The sequence below is a fragment of the Lates calcarifer genome, linkage group LG8 (assembly GCF_001640805.2).
Source record: "Lates calcarifer isolate ASB-BC8 linkage group LG8, TLL_Latcal_v3, whole genome shotgun sequence".
In the NCBI taxonomy this organism is placed as follows: Eukaryota; Metazoa; Chordata; class Actinopteri; family Centropomidae; genus Lates; species Lates calcarifer.
Window position 1 is genome coordinate 9552112 of NC_066840.1, and position 20087 is coordinate 9572198.

The 20087-nt window shown below is 44.0% G+C and overlaps 2 protein-coding genes across 5 annotated transcripts; both read left to right on the forward strand.

Annotated features, from left to right (window-relative positions):
- Positions 1-252: 252 nt before the first annotated feature.
- Positions 253-13628, forward strand: nsd1a (nuclear receptor binding SET domain protein 1a). Of its 4 annotated transcripts, none has more exons than XM_018675749.2 (24): positions 253-725; positions 1333-2210; positions 2682-2823; positions 2966-3138; positions 3224-5063; positions 5153-5277; positions 5891-6110; positions 6307-6410; positions 6572-6604; positions 6743-6976; positions 7091-7183; positions 7306-7429; positions 7513-7713; positions 8450-8629; positions 9399-9555; positions 9642-9847; positions 9978-10090; positions 10195-10464; positions 10580-10696; positions 10827-10968; positions 11055-11161; positions 11289-11493; positions 12047-12844; positions 13473-13628. In XM_018675749.2, the coding sequence occupies exons 2-24, from the start codon at positions 1350-1352 to the stop codon at positions 13508-13510; spliced, it is 6483 nt and encodes a 2160-aa protein (XP_018531265.2). In that variant the 5' UTR covers positions 253-725; positions 1333-1349; the 3' UTR covers positions 13511-13628. The 4 variants fall into 4 exon arrangements, with proteins under 4 accessions (XP_018531265.2, XP_050928184.1, XP_018531264.2 ...); XM_051072227.1 differs by having other exon boundaries at positions 254-725; positions 6572-6631; XM_018675748.2 differs by having other exon boundaries at positions 254-725; positions 5894-6110; positions 6572-6631.
- A 1156-nt stretch (positions 13629-14784) lies between these two features.
- On the forward strand, positions 14785-20023 carry slu7 (SLU7 homolog, splicing factor). The gene is made up of 15 exons (XM_018675751.2): positions 14785-14952; positions 15232-15388; positions 15526-15679; positions 15765-15845; positions 15981-16145; positions 16290-16355; positions 16448-16579; positions 16779-16876; positions 16961-17028; positions 17758-17897; positions 18519-18680; positions 18775-18876; positions 18968-19045; positions 19180-19302; positions 19413-20023. The coding sequence occupies exons 2-15, from the start codon at positions 15240-15242 to the stop codon at positions 19590-19592; spliced, it is 1698 nt and encodes a 565-aa protein (XP_018531267.1). The 5' UTR covers positions 14785-14952; positions 15232-15239; the 3' UTR covers positions 19593-20023.
- The last annotated feature ends 64 nt before the right edge of the window (positions 20024-20087 follow it).

Sequence of the window (20087 nt, forward strand, 5' to 3'; positions counted from 1 at the left end):
GCAATCATTTTTGCTTTCTCGATCTCCCCCCCGCCGCTGCGCCGAGACAAACAGAAACAGGCCTGCGCCGGTCAGTACAGTTAAAGTCAGAAAGCAGCGGGCCAGACGCGCAGAAATGGGGCAATTTTTTAAAAACGGGTCATTCATTCATTTGCGATTATTATGTCACGTAGGTGTTATTATATACCAATGACTGTGAGAAACTTCACCTGGATGTGCAAGCGCGCGCACGTGCGTGTTAGTGTGCGTGCGTGCGTGCCTGTAAGTGTGCGCGTGTGTGTTTCGGAGGGTGAGTGTCACGGCCCTGTGTAGACGGGGGGTTGGGTAGCAGTGCCGATTGGTTGCTGCTCACCAACACAGTCAGTCTGGGCTTGTTTTAACATAACCGGGGGCACTTCGACAGCAGGCAAAAAAATCATGTAGTAAATAAACCGCTGTGGCTGTTAGGGGACCGGTTATGGCACACTGAATTTCGCCGCTGTGTTGTGTTGCAGCGTAATGGAGATTTACTTGTTATTTTGCATTTAAGGTGACAGTTTTTTTTTCAGAGGGCCGCCGCAGATGAGGCGATGAAGTGCAGAGAGAATGAGAGCGGTGCCTTGGCCTGCTAGTGCTGCTGCAGCTGGGATTGTGCAGATCCGCTTTCACAAACCGAGAAAAACACTCGCTTTGTGCCACATTATCAAACATCCATTGTTGGTTTCACGGTGACCGACCTCCAAATGGTGAGTTTTTCGCGTTTTTCCACGTGTTGACGGTGTTGTGAACTTAGTGCCGATCAGCACCCTCTCCTTTTTTTGTGTGGGTTAATAGTAGCTTCCTATCTCGGTGTGTGGTTGTAGCTTGTTTGTGTGAGCCACTCACTGTTTCTGTGATGGCTCAGTGTCACTGCCTCTACTACTGCCTCAGCGCTCCTCCATTGACTGTGGTATAGTCAGCGATCGCCATGACCCACAACCCATCAGACAAAGCGGTACTATTTTCAGATAGTTAGTGAATGAAATGTGTGAACAGAGCGGGCCAGCGATTGCGTTCTGTGTTCTGTCTTGTGTCGTCCGACCGGCCTCTAGTATGGAGGCCATGCAATGTCGGCTTATTAGTGTGTGTGTGTGTATGTGTGTGTGTCTGTCTGTGTACGAGCAGTCCATTGCTGGTTTCTGTCGGACTGGGTAGGACTGCCGCTCTATTTCCGCAATGTTTTTATGTGATTGTCAGCATGTTGTATTTTATTGGACAGTATACAATCCTCTGTAGCCCTCACAGAGTGTAGTTATGGAGGAACTTACATGGCACGTTTCTCTTATCTAACCTGCCTCTTTTTTTATTTGACAGGATATGGCCATGACAACATGAATCAGTCATACAGACAGGCTGTTAGGGGCTCAGTGTTTGGTTCAGGCCAGCCAGAGCTGAGGCCCCGCAATGGCCTTGTGAGCACTTCCTATGGAAACCAATGTGGCATTGTGAAGCGTGGGTCAGACCAACCGTCACCTGTGCAACTGCCATCCTCCAGTCTCAAACAGCCAGCTGTACTGGGGTACAATCAGCCAGACCGAACTCACTGCTACAGCCCGCTGAAGAGGCTGCAGGACCTGAACACTGTGGTCAACAGGCCTGACCTCGAGAGGGACCTCCACCCAAGGAACCACTTGCACTGTGCAAGCCCAATCAGTGACGACGATGACGACGAGTTTGAGGCGCCGTCGGTCCAGCTGCCCCCTTCCCCGGGCAATGAGGACATGGAGCCCTTTGAGACTCTGCAGGACGTGAACAGGAATGGCTTCTCGCCTCACAGTCCTGACAGCTTGGAGCGCTGCTCTCCCATCCCAAACGGCTATCTGCATTTTGAGTCCACGCTGTTTGACAGCAGTGACATTAAGGAGGAGGAGGAGGACGAGGAGGAGGGGGATCACAACAGTAGTGAGGACCTGACGCCTTTTCACCACTCCCAAAAGTTGAGTCAGGATCGAACTGTTGCAGACAGTAAGACCACGCGTGATGCAGGGGTGGACAGAAGAACGTACAAACCCACTGTCTTTAATCTGATGTCCAAAACTATATCTGAGCTCAACCCTACACTAAGCCCCAGTGCACTGCCCGAAATCACTATGAGAGATGGGTGGAGCTTGGGCGAGGAATCAGACAGTGATGGTGAACTTGCTTCTCCTGTTGACCCTGGACTTATTTCACCCGCTGGCACCAACTCTAATGTGAGTCTGAAACACCTAAAATACTTAGTTTATAAAGTTTATCTTGGCTATGTATTTCTATGGAGAAAGTAAGTAGCAGTGTCTATGTATCAAAATGATAACTATGTATAAATTATTCAACCTGTACAGCTGCCAGATGTAGACTCATAACAGTGTCACTCAAATAGTATTTTTATTGATCGTTTAGGAAGGCATTACACCATGCACAGGGACCAAAGATTAAAAATATGAACACAAAAGAGCAGTTCAAAGTTGGTGCTAATGCAACAGATAATACAGGTTCCTAACAGTGTTATTATTATATTGGGATTCACAAGTAAATAATACAAAAGAGGATCTTCTCTTTAAATCGGCTATCAGTCAGAATATGAGTTTAATCATGACACAAATTTTGATTTGATTCTCACTATGTGATATACAGAACCTCAGTTTTCTAAATTAGATGTTAAAGTGTTTTCTTGTTCTGGTTAGTCCAACAGCCCAAAGAAAAAGCCTCTTCCTACAGTGAAATACTTGGAGGGGGACTTGGTGTGGGCAAAGTTCAACAGACGGCCCTGGTGGCCCTGCCAAGTCACCAGCGATCCAGACCAGGGGTCCCACACTAAGATGAAAGGTGAGGTTTGATTTGCATATAGATTTATTATCTAATTGTTTCCCCTCAACTTGACTTTTACGTGACAGATTAAAATCCACCAAAGGGAGTCTCTTGTGTGTAATTTAATCAATAAGTTGACAACTATTTTACTTTGTTGCAGTTCCCAGTCCCCGTCCTTGTCGGATGTATTTCCTGGAGACGATCGGGGAGATTGTAGAATGTTCCTGGGTCCCAGGGAATGTCATTCTCCCTTTTGAAGGAGGCCATCAGTTTGAAGACTTACCTGTGCTTAGACGGAGAGGGAAGCAGAAGGAGAAAGACTACAAGTATACGGTAAATATCTGAAATAACTTAAAAGAGCTAAGAATGTACTGTGAGCACTGAACATTATTTTGAATGTTAATTCTTTTCTTGGCAGATACCCAAAAGCTTACTGACTGCGTGGAAAGTCAGTGTGGCAGAAGCTGAGTATCTCCTTCCTGGTCGACAAAGGAATACTGAAAGTGTGCTTTCAGTATCTATCAACGGAGAGGAGCGTGTACCCAGCCCAGTCCCCACTGAAAAGCCACAGGAACCCCCCTCCCCCTCTGTGGACCCTGGCCGAACCCCATCACCAAACATGCCCGCCAGTGAAAACGAGCACCATCTCTTAAAAAACTCTACAGTTCAGTCCAATAAGAGCAAAGCTTCCAGGAAGAAAAAGAAATGTTTGTCAGACATATTTGGCCATATAGTCGGTGGATCAAAGGAATCCTCCGCTGGCACGAATACGACGGACCAGTTTCATACAACAACTTGTGCACTGAAAGAAGAGCCAACGGACTCCCCTTATGCTGATCTGGATTCAGTTCCAATGCTGCATCGTCCTAAACGCACAGCAGTGTCTCCGATACAGGAAGTAGACGGATCGGTCCGAAAAGAACAGGGTTCAACAAAAGCTAAAACAAAGTTCACTGAAAAAGTGAACCAACGCACAGATTCCTGCGATAGCATTTTAACAAATAAATTGACGTCTAAAGATACAAATTCTGAACAGAGTTTGGGCAGCTGTAACGAACGGTTGTACAGTTCGACTGAAAAGCACTCTATGAATCTCCCTGCCAGCAGCCGTCTGATGACGAGGGCTCTGAAAGCAGAGGAAGAGACGGATCTCAAAGATGCACTGGCTGCAAGCCAAATCTCTACAGATGCCCACAGTGACGATTGTCCTAATAATATACCTGCTAATGCACCCATCAAAACTGAAATGTCTCCTAGCTGGGAATCCCCCAGCAATGCATCGTCCTCTGCTGATCACAGCTCTCCGAAAAGGCGTGCAAGGAAGCCCGATAAGAAACTAATTCGTAATGGCTCATTGATAAAGTCTAAGTGTGCAGGCTCAAGTGTTCCCACTGCGCAACCTGTTAAGGTCAAGACAGAAAATGTTGTCCCAGATGTTTCATCTTCTTCTTCCCCATCTCTGTCTCCAATGGATGCCTTTCAGGATGTCAAGGAGCTAATGTTTAAATCTCTTGTGAAGGAGGACAGCAGCGACTCTGAGCTCAGTGTATTTCGACCTGATACCAATTATAAATTCAGTACCTTCCTGATGCTGCTTAAAGACATGCATGATATCAGAGAAAAAGAGGGCAAACCCCTGACTGTCCCGCCATCACCAGTCCTGATCAAAGAGGAACCCTTGGTCATCCCTACTGCTACAGGAGGTTCCTGCGATGGATTCGCTGAAAGAATCAAAACGGAGAATGGCCAGTTGGGGAAATCCACAACGCCCCACAGCACGGCAGTGAAAAGCAAGAGCAGGACCAAAGCTATCATGTCAGCTGACACCTACCACTGTGAAGACTTTCCTGGTCGCTCTCAGATCGGGGGCTCAGACAAGCAGCGTAGAAAACAAAGACTACCTGCCAAACTGAAACTCAGCATACCTGGCCTTTCTTCAGACCTGGCTGACTTGGCTTATGGCAGAGAGTTTGTTAGCGGCCATGCCGACTTAGCGGACCCTAGGTCTGGTCCTCCTGTTATCGCCGCCGCCAATCCCCTGTCCAGCTACCTCGACAAGAACTCGGAATCCATGGTGGCTCCAAAGAAGCGCTGGCAGGTGGTCGGAGAGTCTGCTGAAAACAAGGGTGAGGTTATGAGTGAGGCGCCTGCCGGGGTGAATGGGTCTTACGCCACGAGAGCATCACCAGATCTCGATCTGGGAGTTGAGAAGCAGGATGAGAATGATTCGCACTTCCTAGAGACAAGCAGCGCAGCCGGTAAGACACAAACTGCTGCCTTTTAGTTTGTCTGCCAAGATGGTAAAATGAGTAACCAAATGATATGTATGTCACATGTGTTTACACAGGACTTCCAGAGAACAAACGTCTCCGGAAACCAACTAAAAGGCTCCTGGAGTCAACTGAGGAGTATGAACAAATATTTTCCCCAAAAAAGAAATCAAAGAAACACACCTCAGAATCTTCCAAAATGGTAAGAAGTTCATCTTTGAGTTTCCTTACAATGGAAGCACATAACTACAACTGACTTAAACATTTAGGATCTTTTATTCACTTGATTCTTGAAAGTTCTGTGTTTGAATGTCCAGGTGTGTATGTGATCTTAAGTGTTGACTGTGCAGCCTACAGAATAAAATGTGTCTCCACTGAAAATATTCTATATTGTGTACATATTGTGTAAAGAAGGTGTTGCCTTTAAATTACAGTACATTTAGACTCTGCATTTGAAACTTTCCAGAGGATAAGACATAATGTATATCTGGCACATTTGGCCAGACTTCAATCAATTGGCCTTCTGCATAAATATAAAACTTCTTGTACTTTCCCAAGTCTAAATAAGATCATTCATCACGTGTGAATAAATTGCTCTGAAATATAGATTTTAAGGAAATAATTAGGATAACTATGCATCATAGTAACCTCACCATTCTGATTATGTCTGTACAAATAGGCGTATCATTCCATCATTTATGGTCTTACAGCTGGGTTAGGTTGATGGACTTTTCAACCCAACACAGGTAAAGACACCCTGTGTATTTATTTCCAAGCTGCGTATCTGATGTCTTTGTTTTTGTGTGTGTGCACAGCAGATATCAGGGATGACAGAGCTCCATGATCTCAGTACCACACCAGGAACCGTTACCTCAGCCTCGTCTTCTGTGGATCCCACCGAGGCTCTGGCAGAGTCTGATCAGAGTCCGTCTCAGGATGAGCTTTCTCCTCTGGCTTCCTCAGTATCCCCAGCCCCAACACAACCCCCCCTTGACACAGAGACAGCAGACGAAACTGATCTACCTCCTGAATCTGGTAAATACATTTGATTAAAGGCGTCTTTTTTTTTTTTTTTTTTACTGAATATCATGTTTAACTCAGAAAGTAGACCAGTGTTGCTGTATGGAATATTTGAAATCTTTTATTGTGCAATAACCATTTTTGTCCCTCAAATAGTATTATTACATTTGAATAGATAATGCATTATTTATTTATGTTTTTTTTACTGTAGACATGGGGTTATTATCTCAAGAAAGAAAGAGGCCAAGGAAGCTGTCACATAAGGTGCTGGAATGTACCATAGAAGAAGTGTCTGTGTCTTCTTCAAAAAAGAAGGTATGTTAGGACTAAGATGGCAGTTAGCAAGTGTACCTGTGTGTGTGTGTGTGTGTGTGTGTGTGTGTGTGTGTGTGTGTGTGTGTGTGTGTGAGTGAGTATTTTGGACCAGTACTGAAAATGTATGTGTGGTCACAATGTGTTATCTGTGTGTTTTCTAGGAGCAGAAGCGTCACAGTGGAGTTACCTCAGAGGTGAAGGTGTTAGTCAAGAAATCTCAGGTTCTTCAAAAGCAAATTCTGTCACTATCCTCACATCCCAGCAAAAGTATGATGTTAAAATTAATAGATCACACTTTATTTAATCATCTCAAATAATCTCACATTTTATAGGTTGGGTCTGTGAGGAGAGAGAGAGAGAGAGAGAAGCCTGGTCCCAGCACATCCTCTGCCCCTGTTGGTACCTCCCAGGACTCAGTTAGCAAAGATGTCCACGGTGACCTCACTCCAGACAGACCTCCCAGCCCCCAAGGATCCAAGACCCCCAAGCAGGAGGCAGAGACGGAGGCCTGCAGCACTGAGGAGAAACAAGATGTACACACTGGAACACTAACTCCCAAACCTGAGGTGAGCATGTTGTAGTGTTGTTCAAAAGTCATAGGTCATCCATCAAAGAGGAAAGGATCTGTGGTCCTACGTTCATGAGCATGGGTAACAACAGCTCTGTCTTCATCTCTGTAGGTGCTATCTGTTGGTTTGAATGACAGCGTCTCTTCCCATGTGGATGTAAAAGGGAAAATAGGGGCTGCATCCTTAAAGGAGAATGTTTGTCAGGTGAGATAATCAATCAGGAAGTATATGTATTTTTGCTTTGTATGGCTGAGTTTCTGACACATCGTCATTTGTAGCAGGCAGCTCATTAGCATGTTTCTTATTGTGTATTTGTGTGTATGCAGGTATGCGAGAGGACAGGAGACCTGCTGGTGTGTGAAGGCCACTGTTACGGAGCCTTTCACCCTCAGTGTATTGGTCTGTCTGTGGCTCCCAAGGGGAAATTCCTCTGTCGTGAATGCAAGACTGGTGAGTACACTCTGTGTCTGATGGGGGTTGTGTTCTTACATACTTGAGTTTAGAAATGCTTATTAGTTTGTGTTCCCCTCTAGGTGTCCACACATGCTTTGTATGTAAGAAGTCTGGTAATGGGGTGAAGCGCTGCATGATACCACTGTGCGGGAAGTTCTACCACACCGACTGTATACTGGCCTACTCTGCAACCCAGCCTCATAACAAAGGTTTCCGCTGCCCTCTGCATGTTTGTCTGTCCTGCCACATCACCAACCCACTCAACGTCTGCAGTTCTAAAGGTAAGCACCACATAATATGATGGCATGTTAGAAATGAACCATGTGGACTTCAGGGCTTCATACATTTCCTAATTTTACGAGCTAAGATCACAGATTCTCCACATCATCTTTGGTTATTTGCATATCATGTGTGAGTTTGAATACAATTGACAATCTCCTCTGAGCTTATTTAACGGCTTTCAGTTTCATAATGGGAGATATTAGGAAGTGTGCTTGGTGCTTAATTTTTTTTTTTTCATCGTGAATGAGTCACTGTTTAAGTGTAAACCAGGAGGAGGTATGCCTATTAATCAAGTGGCTGTAAGCGATAACTCTTTGGCATCTTTGCTTATGCGTCATGAGAAACAGAGCCAGTAGCCTGCGATGCTTTGGTCATACAACAACCTCGAAACAGCTCCTGTTGCTGGCAATGCAAACAGTGTGTGTAATCTTGGATTTTGGCACTTTGACCCGGCTCTGTAAAACAGTCGCTGTGCAGGATTTTGGCACAGTACACTTGGAAGTTAAACTTGGCACATTTAGGTGATCTCCTTACGCACCGTGGTGCCATCTCTCCTGATAATCCTGTAAAACTGAATCAATTTATGTTAATCGAGGTGAGAGGAGACGAGGTGACAGTGCATTTAAAGTGATCAGTGGTCTGAGAGCACAGTCAGGTTATTGTTACAAAACTTCAATTAAAGTTCCACATGTGCATGGATTAAGCTGCCTCTGCTCCCCTGTGTTTTTATTCTAGGTCGACTGGCTCGGTGCGTGCGCTGCCCCGTGGCTTATCACGCCAATGACAACTGCATGGCAGCAGGCAGCTTGGTGCTGGCAAACAACAGTTTCCTCTGTCCGAACCACTTCACTCCCCGCAAAGGCTGCAAGAACCACGAACACATCAACGTCAGCTGGTGCTTTGTCTGCTCTGAAGGTGAGTCTGGTCTTATTTAATGGTGACTTTAATTTGCCAGGCTTTGAAAGACTTTTACTCCTGTGATGTACATTATACATTTCCTTCTATGAGTTCAGGTGTTGGTGTTGTCTTTTCCAAGCTGTCTCTGTGTTTCAGATGATAGTAACATCCATAAAAGAGCCTGCGCTTCAGGAGAGCATAATGACTTGTAAATTAATTTTTATGCCCCATCCCACTTTCCACTTAAATGCTTCCACTTGGGAAATTTATCTCTAAAACTGGGTTTTTTTTCTAGTTGTCTGCTCTATCCATGCACAATTCTGATGATAAAAGCCCCTCGTTCCCCGAAAGAATATGTCATAACTTAACACTGGCACATGTTTTCAGTTTAGCGCCATCATTAGAAACACTGATGGCATGAATTGGCATAGTTTATTGTTTCTTCATTATTGTCATTATGTGTGCTTTCTGTCAGTCGTCGTGCTGAAACAACAACCAACAAGAGTTCTGATCATGGAAACACAACTGATGACAGCTGCAATAAATATTGTGGTATTTAGTTGCTGGTTATACCTCAGATGTTTCAGATTGTTAATTTAAAAAACTTGTGGTTTATAGACTGTTGACACCCCCTTTGGGATCTGGTAACTTACACTGGCTGTTTGTCATTGTTTGTAACATTAATAGATCCAATAATAAAATTGCCAAATTTATTTATTCAGTAAACTAAATTCTGATAGCATCTTAGCCATAATCAGTGTGTTGTGTGTTTGCTGTGATTTCATAGGGGGCAGCCTGCTGTGCTGCGAGGCCTGTCCTGCTGCTTTCCATAGGGAATGTTTGAATATGGAGATGCCTCAGGGCAGCTGGTTCTGCAACGACTGCAAAGCTGGAAAGAAGCCTCGTATTAAGGACATACTGTGGGTCAAATGGGGACGTTACAGGTAAGGGTGCAACATCACCTTTCTGTACACAGAGAGGCTCTATGGATGCAGCTGACGTACCCCTGCATTTGTATCTAACTCTTTAGGTGGTGGCCTGCAGAAGTCTGTCTCGCCAAAGATGTTCCAAACAACATCTTGAGGATGAAACATGAGGTTGGAGAGTTTCCAGTGCAGTTCTTTGGCTCCAAAGATTTTGTGTGGACATACCAGGCCAGAGTCTTCCCTTACATGGAGGGTGACACTCACAACATTGAGAAAATGGGGAAGGGTGCAGATGCTGTGTACAAAAAGGGTGTGTGCTGAAGTTCACTGACTGTATTTTCCCATGTGCTTGACTGAAAATACTCTCTTATGCATCTTTTTTTTTCTAGTCTTACCCCAAGTTTGTGCTTTAATAGTAAAGATCATGTATGTATTTATAGCCCTGACTGAAGCAGCAGAGAGGTTCAGAGAGCTCCAGGCAGAAAAGGAAATGAGGCAGCTTCAGGAGGACAGAAAGAACGACAAGAAACCTCCTCCATACAGACACATTAAGGTACTGTGTGTCACCAGATATATGTCTGTGCTCATCTAGACTGACCTCAGACCAGTTCACTGAGATGGACAGTGAAAATCATGCCCCTGCCTCTCGTCTCTTAGGTAAACCGGCCAATCGGGAAGGTGCAGATCATCACGGCTGACCTGTCAGAGATTCCACGTTGCAACTGTAAGGCCTCCGACGAGAACCCCTGCGGCATCGACTCAGAGTGCATTAACCGCATGTTGATGTATGAGTGCCACCCTCAGGTGTGTGCGGCGGGGGAGAGATGTCAAAACCAGGCCTTCACAAAGCGCCAGTACACAACGGTGGAGATTTTCAGGACACTGTCCTGCGGCTGGGGTTTACGTGGCGTGTCAGACATCAAGAAGGTAGGTTGGAAAAAAATTTGACGCAAGATTTTTGAATCGTAATTACTAATAAGATTATAATTATTCCCCTATTTCATCATCTTTGTTATTTCGTTTTTGCTTTGTTGCTTCTCAGGGAGCCTTTGTGAGTGAATATGTGGGAGAGGTGATAGATGAAGAAGAATGCCGAGCCAGGATCAGACACGCCCAGGAGAACGACATCTGTAACTTCTACATGCTTACACTGGACAAGGTGAATTTATGCTAAATACCTGCAAATGTGATCATGTGTGTATGGTACAGCTTATCAACCCACTTGATTCACAATGTAGATCAGATGCTTGGCACAAACCTGCTCGTCTTTATTTATTTTTAAACTCCAGGACCGGATCATTGATGCCGGACCCAAAGGGAACCAGGCTCGCTTCATGAACCACAGTTGCCAGCCAAACTGTGAGACCCAGAAGTGGACTGTGAACGGGGACACCAGGGTGGGGCTGTTTGCTCTACAAGACATCCCAAAAGGTTTGAGTCTCAGCGTACACCTCACTCTTGGTGTTTTGTATTAATCTACCAAGTGCAGCATAGAGCTAATGTGACGTGTACTTTAGGTGTGGAGCTGACTTTCAACTACAACCTGGAGTGTCTTGGTAATGGGAAAACTGCCTGTAAATGTGGAGCACCCAACTGCAGTGGTTTCCTCGGTGTCCGGCCAAAGGTAAGAGTGCACAGTTGAACATTTTTAGCGCCTAATGAGCACAACTTACACCCTTCAGATGATCCTCTGACCACCCTTGCTGAAATGTAGAACTTAATCTTCCTGTAATCTTCCTGCTCTTGTTCAGAACCAGCCGCCCGCAGAGAAACTGAAACTGAAGGAGGGAAAAAGGAAGGTCCCCATGAAGAAGAAGACCAAGCAGGAAGTGACCAAGGAGAGAGAAGACGAGTGCTTCAGCTGCGGTGACGGGGGACAGATAGTGTCCTGTAAGAAGCCAGGCTGCCCGAAGGTCTATCACGCCGACTGTCTCAACCTGGCCAAGAGGCCTGCAGGCAAGTAGAGGTGGAGGGCTGTTACTGTTAAAGTAATTGTCATTTAGTTCACATTAAACCGACAACCGACAGATATCCTCAAGCAGCTCCCCAAAGAGGGAAAAACTTCTTTGCAACCCATATTAGATAACTAATGTAGGTCTTATTTTGGTGGAAGGTAATATAATAATAGAACGTTTATCTGTGAATTATAATAAATGAATTATTTGAGGATTTGATACTTTGACCTTGATGTTATTGTAATGTTTGGCTGAAATTGGACGAAAGTGGACTAAACAGCAAAATGTTTAGCAGCTATGTTTTGGGCTGCATAACAATAGGACTGGATTTATTTAACTAAACTTTGTCCTTGAACATGTGCTGATAACATTTCTGTTTTTAAGCTCACTGCCAGCTGCATAGCTGCCTTCAGATTTTAATAGTCTCATTATTCCAATTTTCTAAACAGACTTCTACTTCTAACCTCTTTTTGGTGAAAATGTTACTGTTTGTGCCTTTTAACGTAAAAAAACAAAAGCTATACTCTTTGTTCTGACACTAATCTTGTCTGCAGGGCGGTGGGAGTGTCCGTGGCACCAGTGTGACATTTGTGGAAAAGAGGCGGCTTCGTTCTGCGAGATGTGTCCCAGCTCTTACTGTAAGGAGCATCGTGAAGGCATGCTCTTCATTTCCAAGCTGGATGGCAAACTGTCGTGCAGCGAACATGACCCCTGTGGGCCCGACCCGTTGGAGCCAGGGGAGATCCGTGAGTACATGCCCAACACGACCTCTGTGAGGCCCGGGGGCATGGCCTTGCCCGTCGCTCCCTCGCTGCTCCCAGACTCCAGAAGAGCTGGTTCCTCTGCCGCTCCCATCTCCTCCCCTGCGGGCCAGGCCACGCTGGGCAGGCCAGAGCCCCCTCCCCGCCTCTACATCAATACAAAGACTGCTACCTCGAGCTTTGTCCCCTCCAGCAGGTGTTACCTCACAGACAGGACTGAGGGGAAGGCGTTCTCCACTCTTACCTCCTCCAAGGATCAGAGAGAGGACGGTGAGGTGGAAGACGGGGAGGTGTGCGGGTTGGAGGTGGAGGAGGTGGAAGACGACGACGACGATGATGAGGAAGCAGACGAGGAAGAGGATGAAATGGAGATGGAGATAGTGGAAGACGAGGAGGAGGAGGAGGAGGAGGAGGAGGAGGAGCCGCTGTATGGAGGTGGCCTGCTGGAGGAAGATGACGATGAGGAGGAGGAGGACGACGACGAGGGAGGGAATGTGTATGACACCTGGGGTGGTTATGTGGATGAAGACGCTGATGATGGAGAGGTGGAGGGGGAGGATATGGAGGAGTGGGGCAGAGTGGAGGACGACGGTAAATGACTCAGTCCATCTATTCCTTTATAACTACTCAAGAAAAAACTCTCAAGAGACATTCAAGGGACAAAAAGAGTTTGATATTTTGGTACCTACTTGAACGCAACACTGCCTTCACTTTGGTACTACATTGCCTTCTCATCCTCAGACTGCTGGGCGTACAGTGGGGATGTGTACTGGTGCTAAGGCTTGAGGACTGACTCAGTCCGTCTCTTTATACTTCTGTCAATATGTTTATTTGTGTCTGGTGCTGTTATGTTCTTTGGTTCTTTCTCTAAATATTGTTTACATTTTTTGGCCTTTTTTTAATGTTTGGAATATAAGAAAAAAGGTGAGAAGTTTTCACCTGACCAAACTTGTCACCATAAGGGCATCTTATGTTGTTGTTACTGTCTTAACCTTGTCTTTCTAATTACAAGAGTGATAAAAAAAAAAAAGCGTTCTCATTGGTCCATTTTACAGTTAGGCACAACAATACCTGTTTGGTGCTTCTGAGGAATGCATAAATAAACCCACTGGAGTCATCAAGACTGAAATGATTCTTGTCAAGACAAAACAAATTATTATTATTTTTTTTTTCATGATTTACTGTTTCTATTAATTCACCCTTTTTTCTCTCCATACAGGCAGGTCAGAGCTCAGGATCGGATGCACATTGAAATGAAATAATGCAGTGACATTGCACAACCTAAATATGCATCACAGATATCACTAACATTGGTTTTACACCCATCACTGCTGTTCCATTAACTAAATTAGAATAAAAACAAAGTACTTATTCATCTGGTATCCAGTATTTCGTTCTCTTTACAGTCACACCTGACAGAGTTTTGTTTTGAGTTAAAGTAACATATCGCAAAGCTACATTTAAGCTGTAGCTGCCATATTTGGTAAGTAAGCAACCTGCATCAACAGTCAGGAGGTTAAAAAGAGTTTTTTGGTTCCCACTTATATCCGTGTCAGAAGGCTTGACTTTTTGCATAAAGTACAGCTGGTAACCATCTGTGACTTGAAGGTTTTTCACTGCAATCTATTTTCTGCCAGACTCACGCAATTTATCATAAACCTTGCAGGTCAAATACAGTTTCACAGGACATATTTACCAGGTCTGAATGATGTAAATAAAAATGAACTACTTTTGATAGATTGGCGCTTTATGTGAACCATATTCTATATTTATCGATGCTATGGTCTTTTACATTATGCATTATATTCTGACAATGTTTTAGGCTGTAAAACATGATTAAATCAAAGTATAGTGTGTAGCACAAAATTTGAACAAAATGGTTAAAACTAGATTTTGATGCAGGGACAGGGACTCTCTTCAAGACAGGGACTCAAGATCAGGTGCCTCTATCTGTTGATACTGTGCATTTTTCCAAAGAACCTTGGACTGAATACAAACACAGTAAACCTGGAGCTTTTGTGGCCCAAGGAGGTTTGGTGCCCTAGCCTTGTATCCCGCTTTTCCCTGTTGGTAATTGAACAGGCAAAGTGTGCTTGTGCCCCTGAGCAAAATTACCAGTCTACTGTACACAGAGTATTAGCATCAATGGACAATTTCAGACTAATATCTATATTACTGGATTATGATTATTTATTCATTGATGTTTAATTTGGCAGCTGGTATAAATGCAGTCAATTTTAACAAGTTATAAAATAGCATAAATAGAAAGTAAAGTACTAGGTGCATCAAAATAGTACTAGTTATTTTCCAAAATTGATTTACTGATGTGAATGAAATGAGCGTCACTTACATTTCGGAGGAGTTGTGAAAAAGTATTACAACATCTGTCATATACCGCACAGGAAGGAAAAAAGTTGTGATTAGTAATGTAAACAGTGGTTGTGGTTGAGGCGTCACATGGAGGTAAACAGTGCGAACAGCTGCGTCCTCTAGATGTCGCTGTTTCCCACAGTCATGACGTCAACACCACAGAGGAAGAAGAGGACGTGACGTAGCTGTGCTTGATTTAAAATGGCGACGATGAGGCTTTAGAAGAAGGGAACACAAGTGACGAACTTAGAAACATAACAAACTAAAGGGAAAATTGCCGCTTTTACAAAGGAAACACCAACACTTGACATAAGCCGGATCTTTCTAAGGTAACAAAACTTTCTTTTCATCATAAGCTATTGATTAATTCGGTTTGTAAGAGATAAAACACTTCTTCGACGTTCAAGTCAACAGCTAGGTTAGCTTCGGCCTATGGTTAGCGACGGTTTTAACTTCTATAACTGTGAACAAAATGCTATCGCGCTTGGGTTAGCATGAGTAAGACGATAGTGGAGGGACTATTTCCCTGACATTTATGTTTCTGCTGAGCACTCCACTGTGTTAGACGGCTGTGTTGATAATTTGCCATGGTGTATTTGTGGTGGCAGGTTCAGACATGACCGAGCAAGCCAGCGTCAGCTCGGAGGGCATCGTGGGCCTGGATGAGCCCAAGAAGATGACCAGGGAGGACTGGAGGAAGAAGAAGGAGCTAGAGGAGCAGAGGAAGCTGGGAAATGCTCCAGCTGAGGTGGACGAGGAGGGAAAGTAAGTCCTATGTCTGGACAGAAAGTGGATCCTGTTAAGTGTCAGGAAAAATGCTCCAACCTACTGTGCATCACATTCATGCAATATTTACAGTGAAGCAACTGTTGACCCCTTGTTCTGCCTTTTCTCTTCCCCAGGGACATAAACCCTCACATCCCACAGTATATTTCATCAGTGCCGTGGTATATCGACCCATCCAAAAGGCCCACGCTAAAGCATCAGAGACCACAGACTGAAAACGAGAGGCTCTACTCAGCCATTGGAGATTGGTATAAGAGAGGAGTACAAGAAGTGAGAATGATTCTTTGAGTTACTTTCATAAGGCAGTAATAGATGAACTTAAAAGTTAATAGCATCATTTTGTGTCCCTACATAGAATGCAGTTGTCACTAAATTTCGTAAGGGGGCTTGTGAAAATTGTGGCGCCATGACGCACAAGAAGAAGGACTGTTTGGAGGTAAAATGACTAAAGCAGTCATTGATCTTACAGCAGAAATAAACTGTCTCTCGCCTTCCTAATTCATCATATAAAAAGAATTTTTTATTCAGATACTTTCATGGTAACCTCTGACCTTTACTTTTGTCCCATCAGAGACCTAGAAAAGTTGGGGCGAAATACACAGGCACAGGCATAGCACCAGACGAACACACTCAGGTTCAGCTCTCGATGGACTACGACGGGAAGCGGGATCGCTGGAATGGATATGACCCTGAGGAACATCAGCGCATCGTGGAAGAGTATGCCAAAGTAGACCTGGTGAGTAGTTCAGTAGTAAATTCAGTGTGGTTGACCTCTGGAGCGTTGGGTTGTTGGGAAGAGGAAAAACACTGCCTTTTAATTGTGTTATCTAGTTGTAGTCCACTACATGAATCTGACTTTGCATTTGTTTCTGTCTCTCAGGCCAAAAGAACTCTGAAGGCACAGAAACTTCAGGATGAGTTGGCCTCTGGAAAACTGGACCAAACTGTAAGTGTTCGGTAATGGATTTTATTGATGTCTAATTTAAGGGGCAGAATCTTGTCCAGAAAATTAACATTTAAATGTTTTTTTTTCTGCAGGAGTGGGAACATGACAGTGAGGATGAGGATGAAGATAAATATGCAGATGACATTGACATGCCCGGCCAGAACTTTGACTCCAAGAGACGAATCACTGTCAGGAATCTTCGTATCAGAGAAGACACAGCTAAAGTAAGAGACCCATTTGCATATGTTGAGCTTTACTCTCAGCTTTTCCCACTGTGGTGGATAATGTTTGCTGAATGAAATTAACACAGAGGAGACATGCGGTTGCCTCTAATGTCCACTGTTATAGCTGCCGATTTAAATGAGAGTCAAGGGAACATTATTCAAATCAATGATCTGAACTTTTCGCATCGTTCTCTCACAGTACTTGAGGAATCTGGATCCAAACTCCGCCTACTACGATCCAAAGACTCGAGCCATGAGAGAGAACCCGTACTCCAATACTGGCATGAATCCAGACGAGTAAGTCACTGCTGCTGCATTTCCTGATAACTTACCCCTCTCTGCCTTACATTGTAAACATTGCTGAATTGTTTTGTTTGACAGAGTGGGGTACGCTGGAGACAACTTTGCACGCTATTCTGGGGACACAATCACCATGGCTCAAACACAGTGTAAGTCAGAGAGAATTTTTTTCCCCAGCTCTCCTCAGCCTCTCTCCATGGAAACCGTATTTCCCTGATATTTAAAAAAAAAAGACAAGTATATTATGGCCACTTCAGTGATGAAATTGTGTTCTGCAAAAATACTGCAGGTAATCCAAACACATTGTGCTTCTTTGAACAATGTGATAATTGTGTTGTCAAGACAAAACAAATTGTCTAAAATAGTACAGTAAAAGGAGTGAGGGAGGAAAAGAAGATACGTCTCTAGCTGTTTTAGTTGGTCTGTGCTTTTGTCTCATGGCCAACAAAACTGATTTGAGCAAGACCATAAAGGGAAATATTGCACAGAACAGTAAACAAATCCAGTGTTATCCTCAACATACTGAAGGAATATTAGTTGCAGTTAAAGATCATAACCTTATTTTACTGAAGGTAAAGCCTGTTGACACCAGTTGTTAGTAGTTTTACACTGCTGAATGACCTGTAGTTTTAGCTACCTGGAGTCACCTTGCCTTAGCTAGTAGACATAGCTAAAATAACTAATTTGCACAGTAAATTATTTTCCTAATGATAATATGTCTACTGTTCTGCTATAACAAGGTAGATACGAAACAAGACACCAAAAGCCAGACTGATTCAGTTTTACTGGATAGTTCCACACAAATTACATTCACTCACAAGCAGCATGTATTTGTATTTTACCCCTGTACTGATTGTCAATGTGTCATCATGTGACAGTGTTTGCCTGGGAGGCCTATGAGAGAGGCTCAGAGGTGCATCTGCAGGCCGACCCCACCAAGCTGGAGCTGCTCCACCGATCCTTCAAGGTCAAGAAAGAGGACTTCAAAGAGCAACAGCGGGAGAGCATCTTGGAGAAGGTGCATACCTGACATCTTTTGTTTTAGAACACCAGGCTGGTAATGAAAAGGCCCACGCACTCTGTGAGGTAGCAGTCTCGCAGGTTCATTGCATGTCACGCTGTGCAACAAGGACCTAATAAAATCTTGGTTTTCCTGTGTATCAGAATGTACGATGTCAATTTTGAGGCATGTCAGATTGTACATTGATAAATCATGCAGGCAGAGACAGCTCATCAACTTACATCATCCATCTGGACCATTTTTATTCTTTGTCTTCAGATCATTTAAAATGGCACTTCCCATAGACCTATAAGGCATCTGTGTGTATGTTTATAGGCACATAGATTGTATTTTGTGCCTTTTAATGACATATAGGTTATATCTCTGGATTGTAGTCACATTGTCAGAATTTAGCCCAAAATTTCTGACAGAATTCTGGCAGTGATTGAATTTGGTCACCAAAGCTCTAAACATCTATTGTTATATCTTACAGTGTGATCTAAGATCACTGTTTTGGATTAACAACCAAGGATTTTAATAGATTCCTTTCATCTCAAAATGGTGTACCTGGGCCTACAAGTATCCATACTGGCTGATGGCTTCACTGACTATGTTTGTGCTTTTGTGTGTGACAATCAGTATGGAGGTCAAGAGCACTTGGATGTTCCATCGCGGGAGCTGCTGTTGGCCCAGACAGAGGACTATGTGGAGTACTCTCGTCACGGTGCTGTACTGAAGGGACTCGAGAAGGCCGTCGCCCGCTCCAAGTATGAGGAGGATGTGCTCATCAACAACCACACTGTGAGGATGGCAGAACAGGCTAGGGCTCTTGCTCATTTTGCAACATTTCATTTACTATGTATTTTTAAAAATCCCTCTGTCCCTCTGTTTTCAGTGTATTTGGGGCTCTTACTGGAAGGATGGCTGCTGGGGATACAAGTGTTGTCACTCCATGGTCAAACAGAGTTACTGCACAGGAGAGGCTGGAATTGGATTAGTGAGTACATGTACTAACAGTGTTTAAAGGCTCGGTTTGATGTTAGATTTGTAAGTGACACAGTGTTTTCATTCTTTTTAATGACGTGCAGAACAATTCAGAATGTGTTCCATTTGAAGAGGGAATCGCTGAGCCACAGGAGGAGGAACAGCCCAAAACTCTGCTGGAGGCAAGTGACACTGAATAGATTTCACTTGACAGAAGTTTTTGATAGTAAACAGATGTTTTGGGGTTTTTCTTTATTGCCCGTGGTAAACATAAATCTCATTGTATGTTCTTTACATCCATGGTTTCCATTACCAGATGCATCGGGATAAGATGATGAAAGAGAAAAAGAAGAAAAAGAAGAGTAAAAAGAACAAGAAGCGTGGCTCTGACAGCAGTGACTCAGAGGATGAGGAGAAGAAGAGGGAGAAGTTGAGGAAGGTAAAAAAAAAAAAGTTTCAATTGCCAAACCTGAGTCTGCATTCATCTTTCTGTATCTCTGGTTTGGCTCATTTCTGTGACTGACACTTCAACCTGTTTCTTTCTCTCAGGCCCTTGAGGCAGAGGACAAACGGGTGAAGCACATAGAAGCAATAATGCAACTGGATGAGAGGAAGAGGCCGTACAGCAGCCTGCAGGAAGTGAAGGCGCCCACCGAGGAGGAGATGGAGGCCTTCCGCATGAAACGCAGCCGGCCAGATGATCCCATGGCTTCCTTCCTGGGACAGTGACCTCCTCACCTATCCCTGCTGACCCCCCTAAACTCTCCCCATGGACACTACCAGAGCAGTTGCTCGGTGAAAAAAAAAGTCTCCGACTCATAAAACTCGACTCTCATCTTGTAAACTTTGAGCAGGAGCCTGCTGTTTGGTTGCAAATGCTACAGAAACTGTGTACAGTATTTTGTTAATTTCGTATTGCACATTTCTTGTTTTTGAAGCCACAGGTCGACAAACCATAGGACAGTAACGATGTGTGATTTAGTTTGTACTTAACCCAGTTCAACAGAAAATTAAATGTAAAAATGACAATATTCAGAGGTACTTTTAAACACATTTCAGTCAAATACAAACTGGAGCTGTCCTCAGTCTTTACAGTGATTTTAGCAAGTACTCTTAGTAGGGTTAACGCTTTTTATAAATAAAACATATTTGTCAGAATACATTGTGTCATTTAAAAAGATTTTCTTTTACAGGGACTATGCACACTTAACCACACCACTGTAA

Excerpts from the sequence above, each read along its gene's own strand:
- nsd1a (XM_051072227.1), top strand. The coding sequence starts at position 1,350 with ATGAATCAGTCATACAGACAGGCTGTTAGGGGCTCAGTGTTTGGTTCA. Across the intron at positions 6,411-6,571 it reads TGTCTTCTTCAAAAAAGAAG|GAGCAGAAGCGTCACAGTGG; the intron begins GTATGTTAGGAC and ends TGTGTTTTCTAG. Across the intron at positions 7,714-8,449 it reads CAACGTCTGCAGTTCTAAAG|GTCGACTGGCTCGGTGCGTG; the intron begins GTAAGCACCACA and ends TTTTTATTCTAG.
- slu7 (XM_018675751.2), top strand. The coding sequence starts at position 15,240 with ATGACCGAGCAAGCCAGCGTCAGCTCGGAGGGCATCGTGGGCCTGGAT. Across the intron at positions 16,356-16,447 it reads CTGGAAAACTGGACCAAACT|GAGTGGGAACATGACAGTGA; the intron begins GTAAGTGTTCGG and ends TTTTTTCTGCAG. Across the intron at positions 19,303-19,412 it reads AGAGGGAGAAGTTGAGGAAG|GCCCTTGAGGCAGAGGACAA; the intron begins GTAAAAAAAAAA and ends TCTTTCTCTCAG.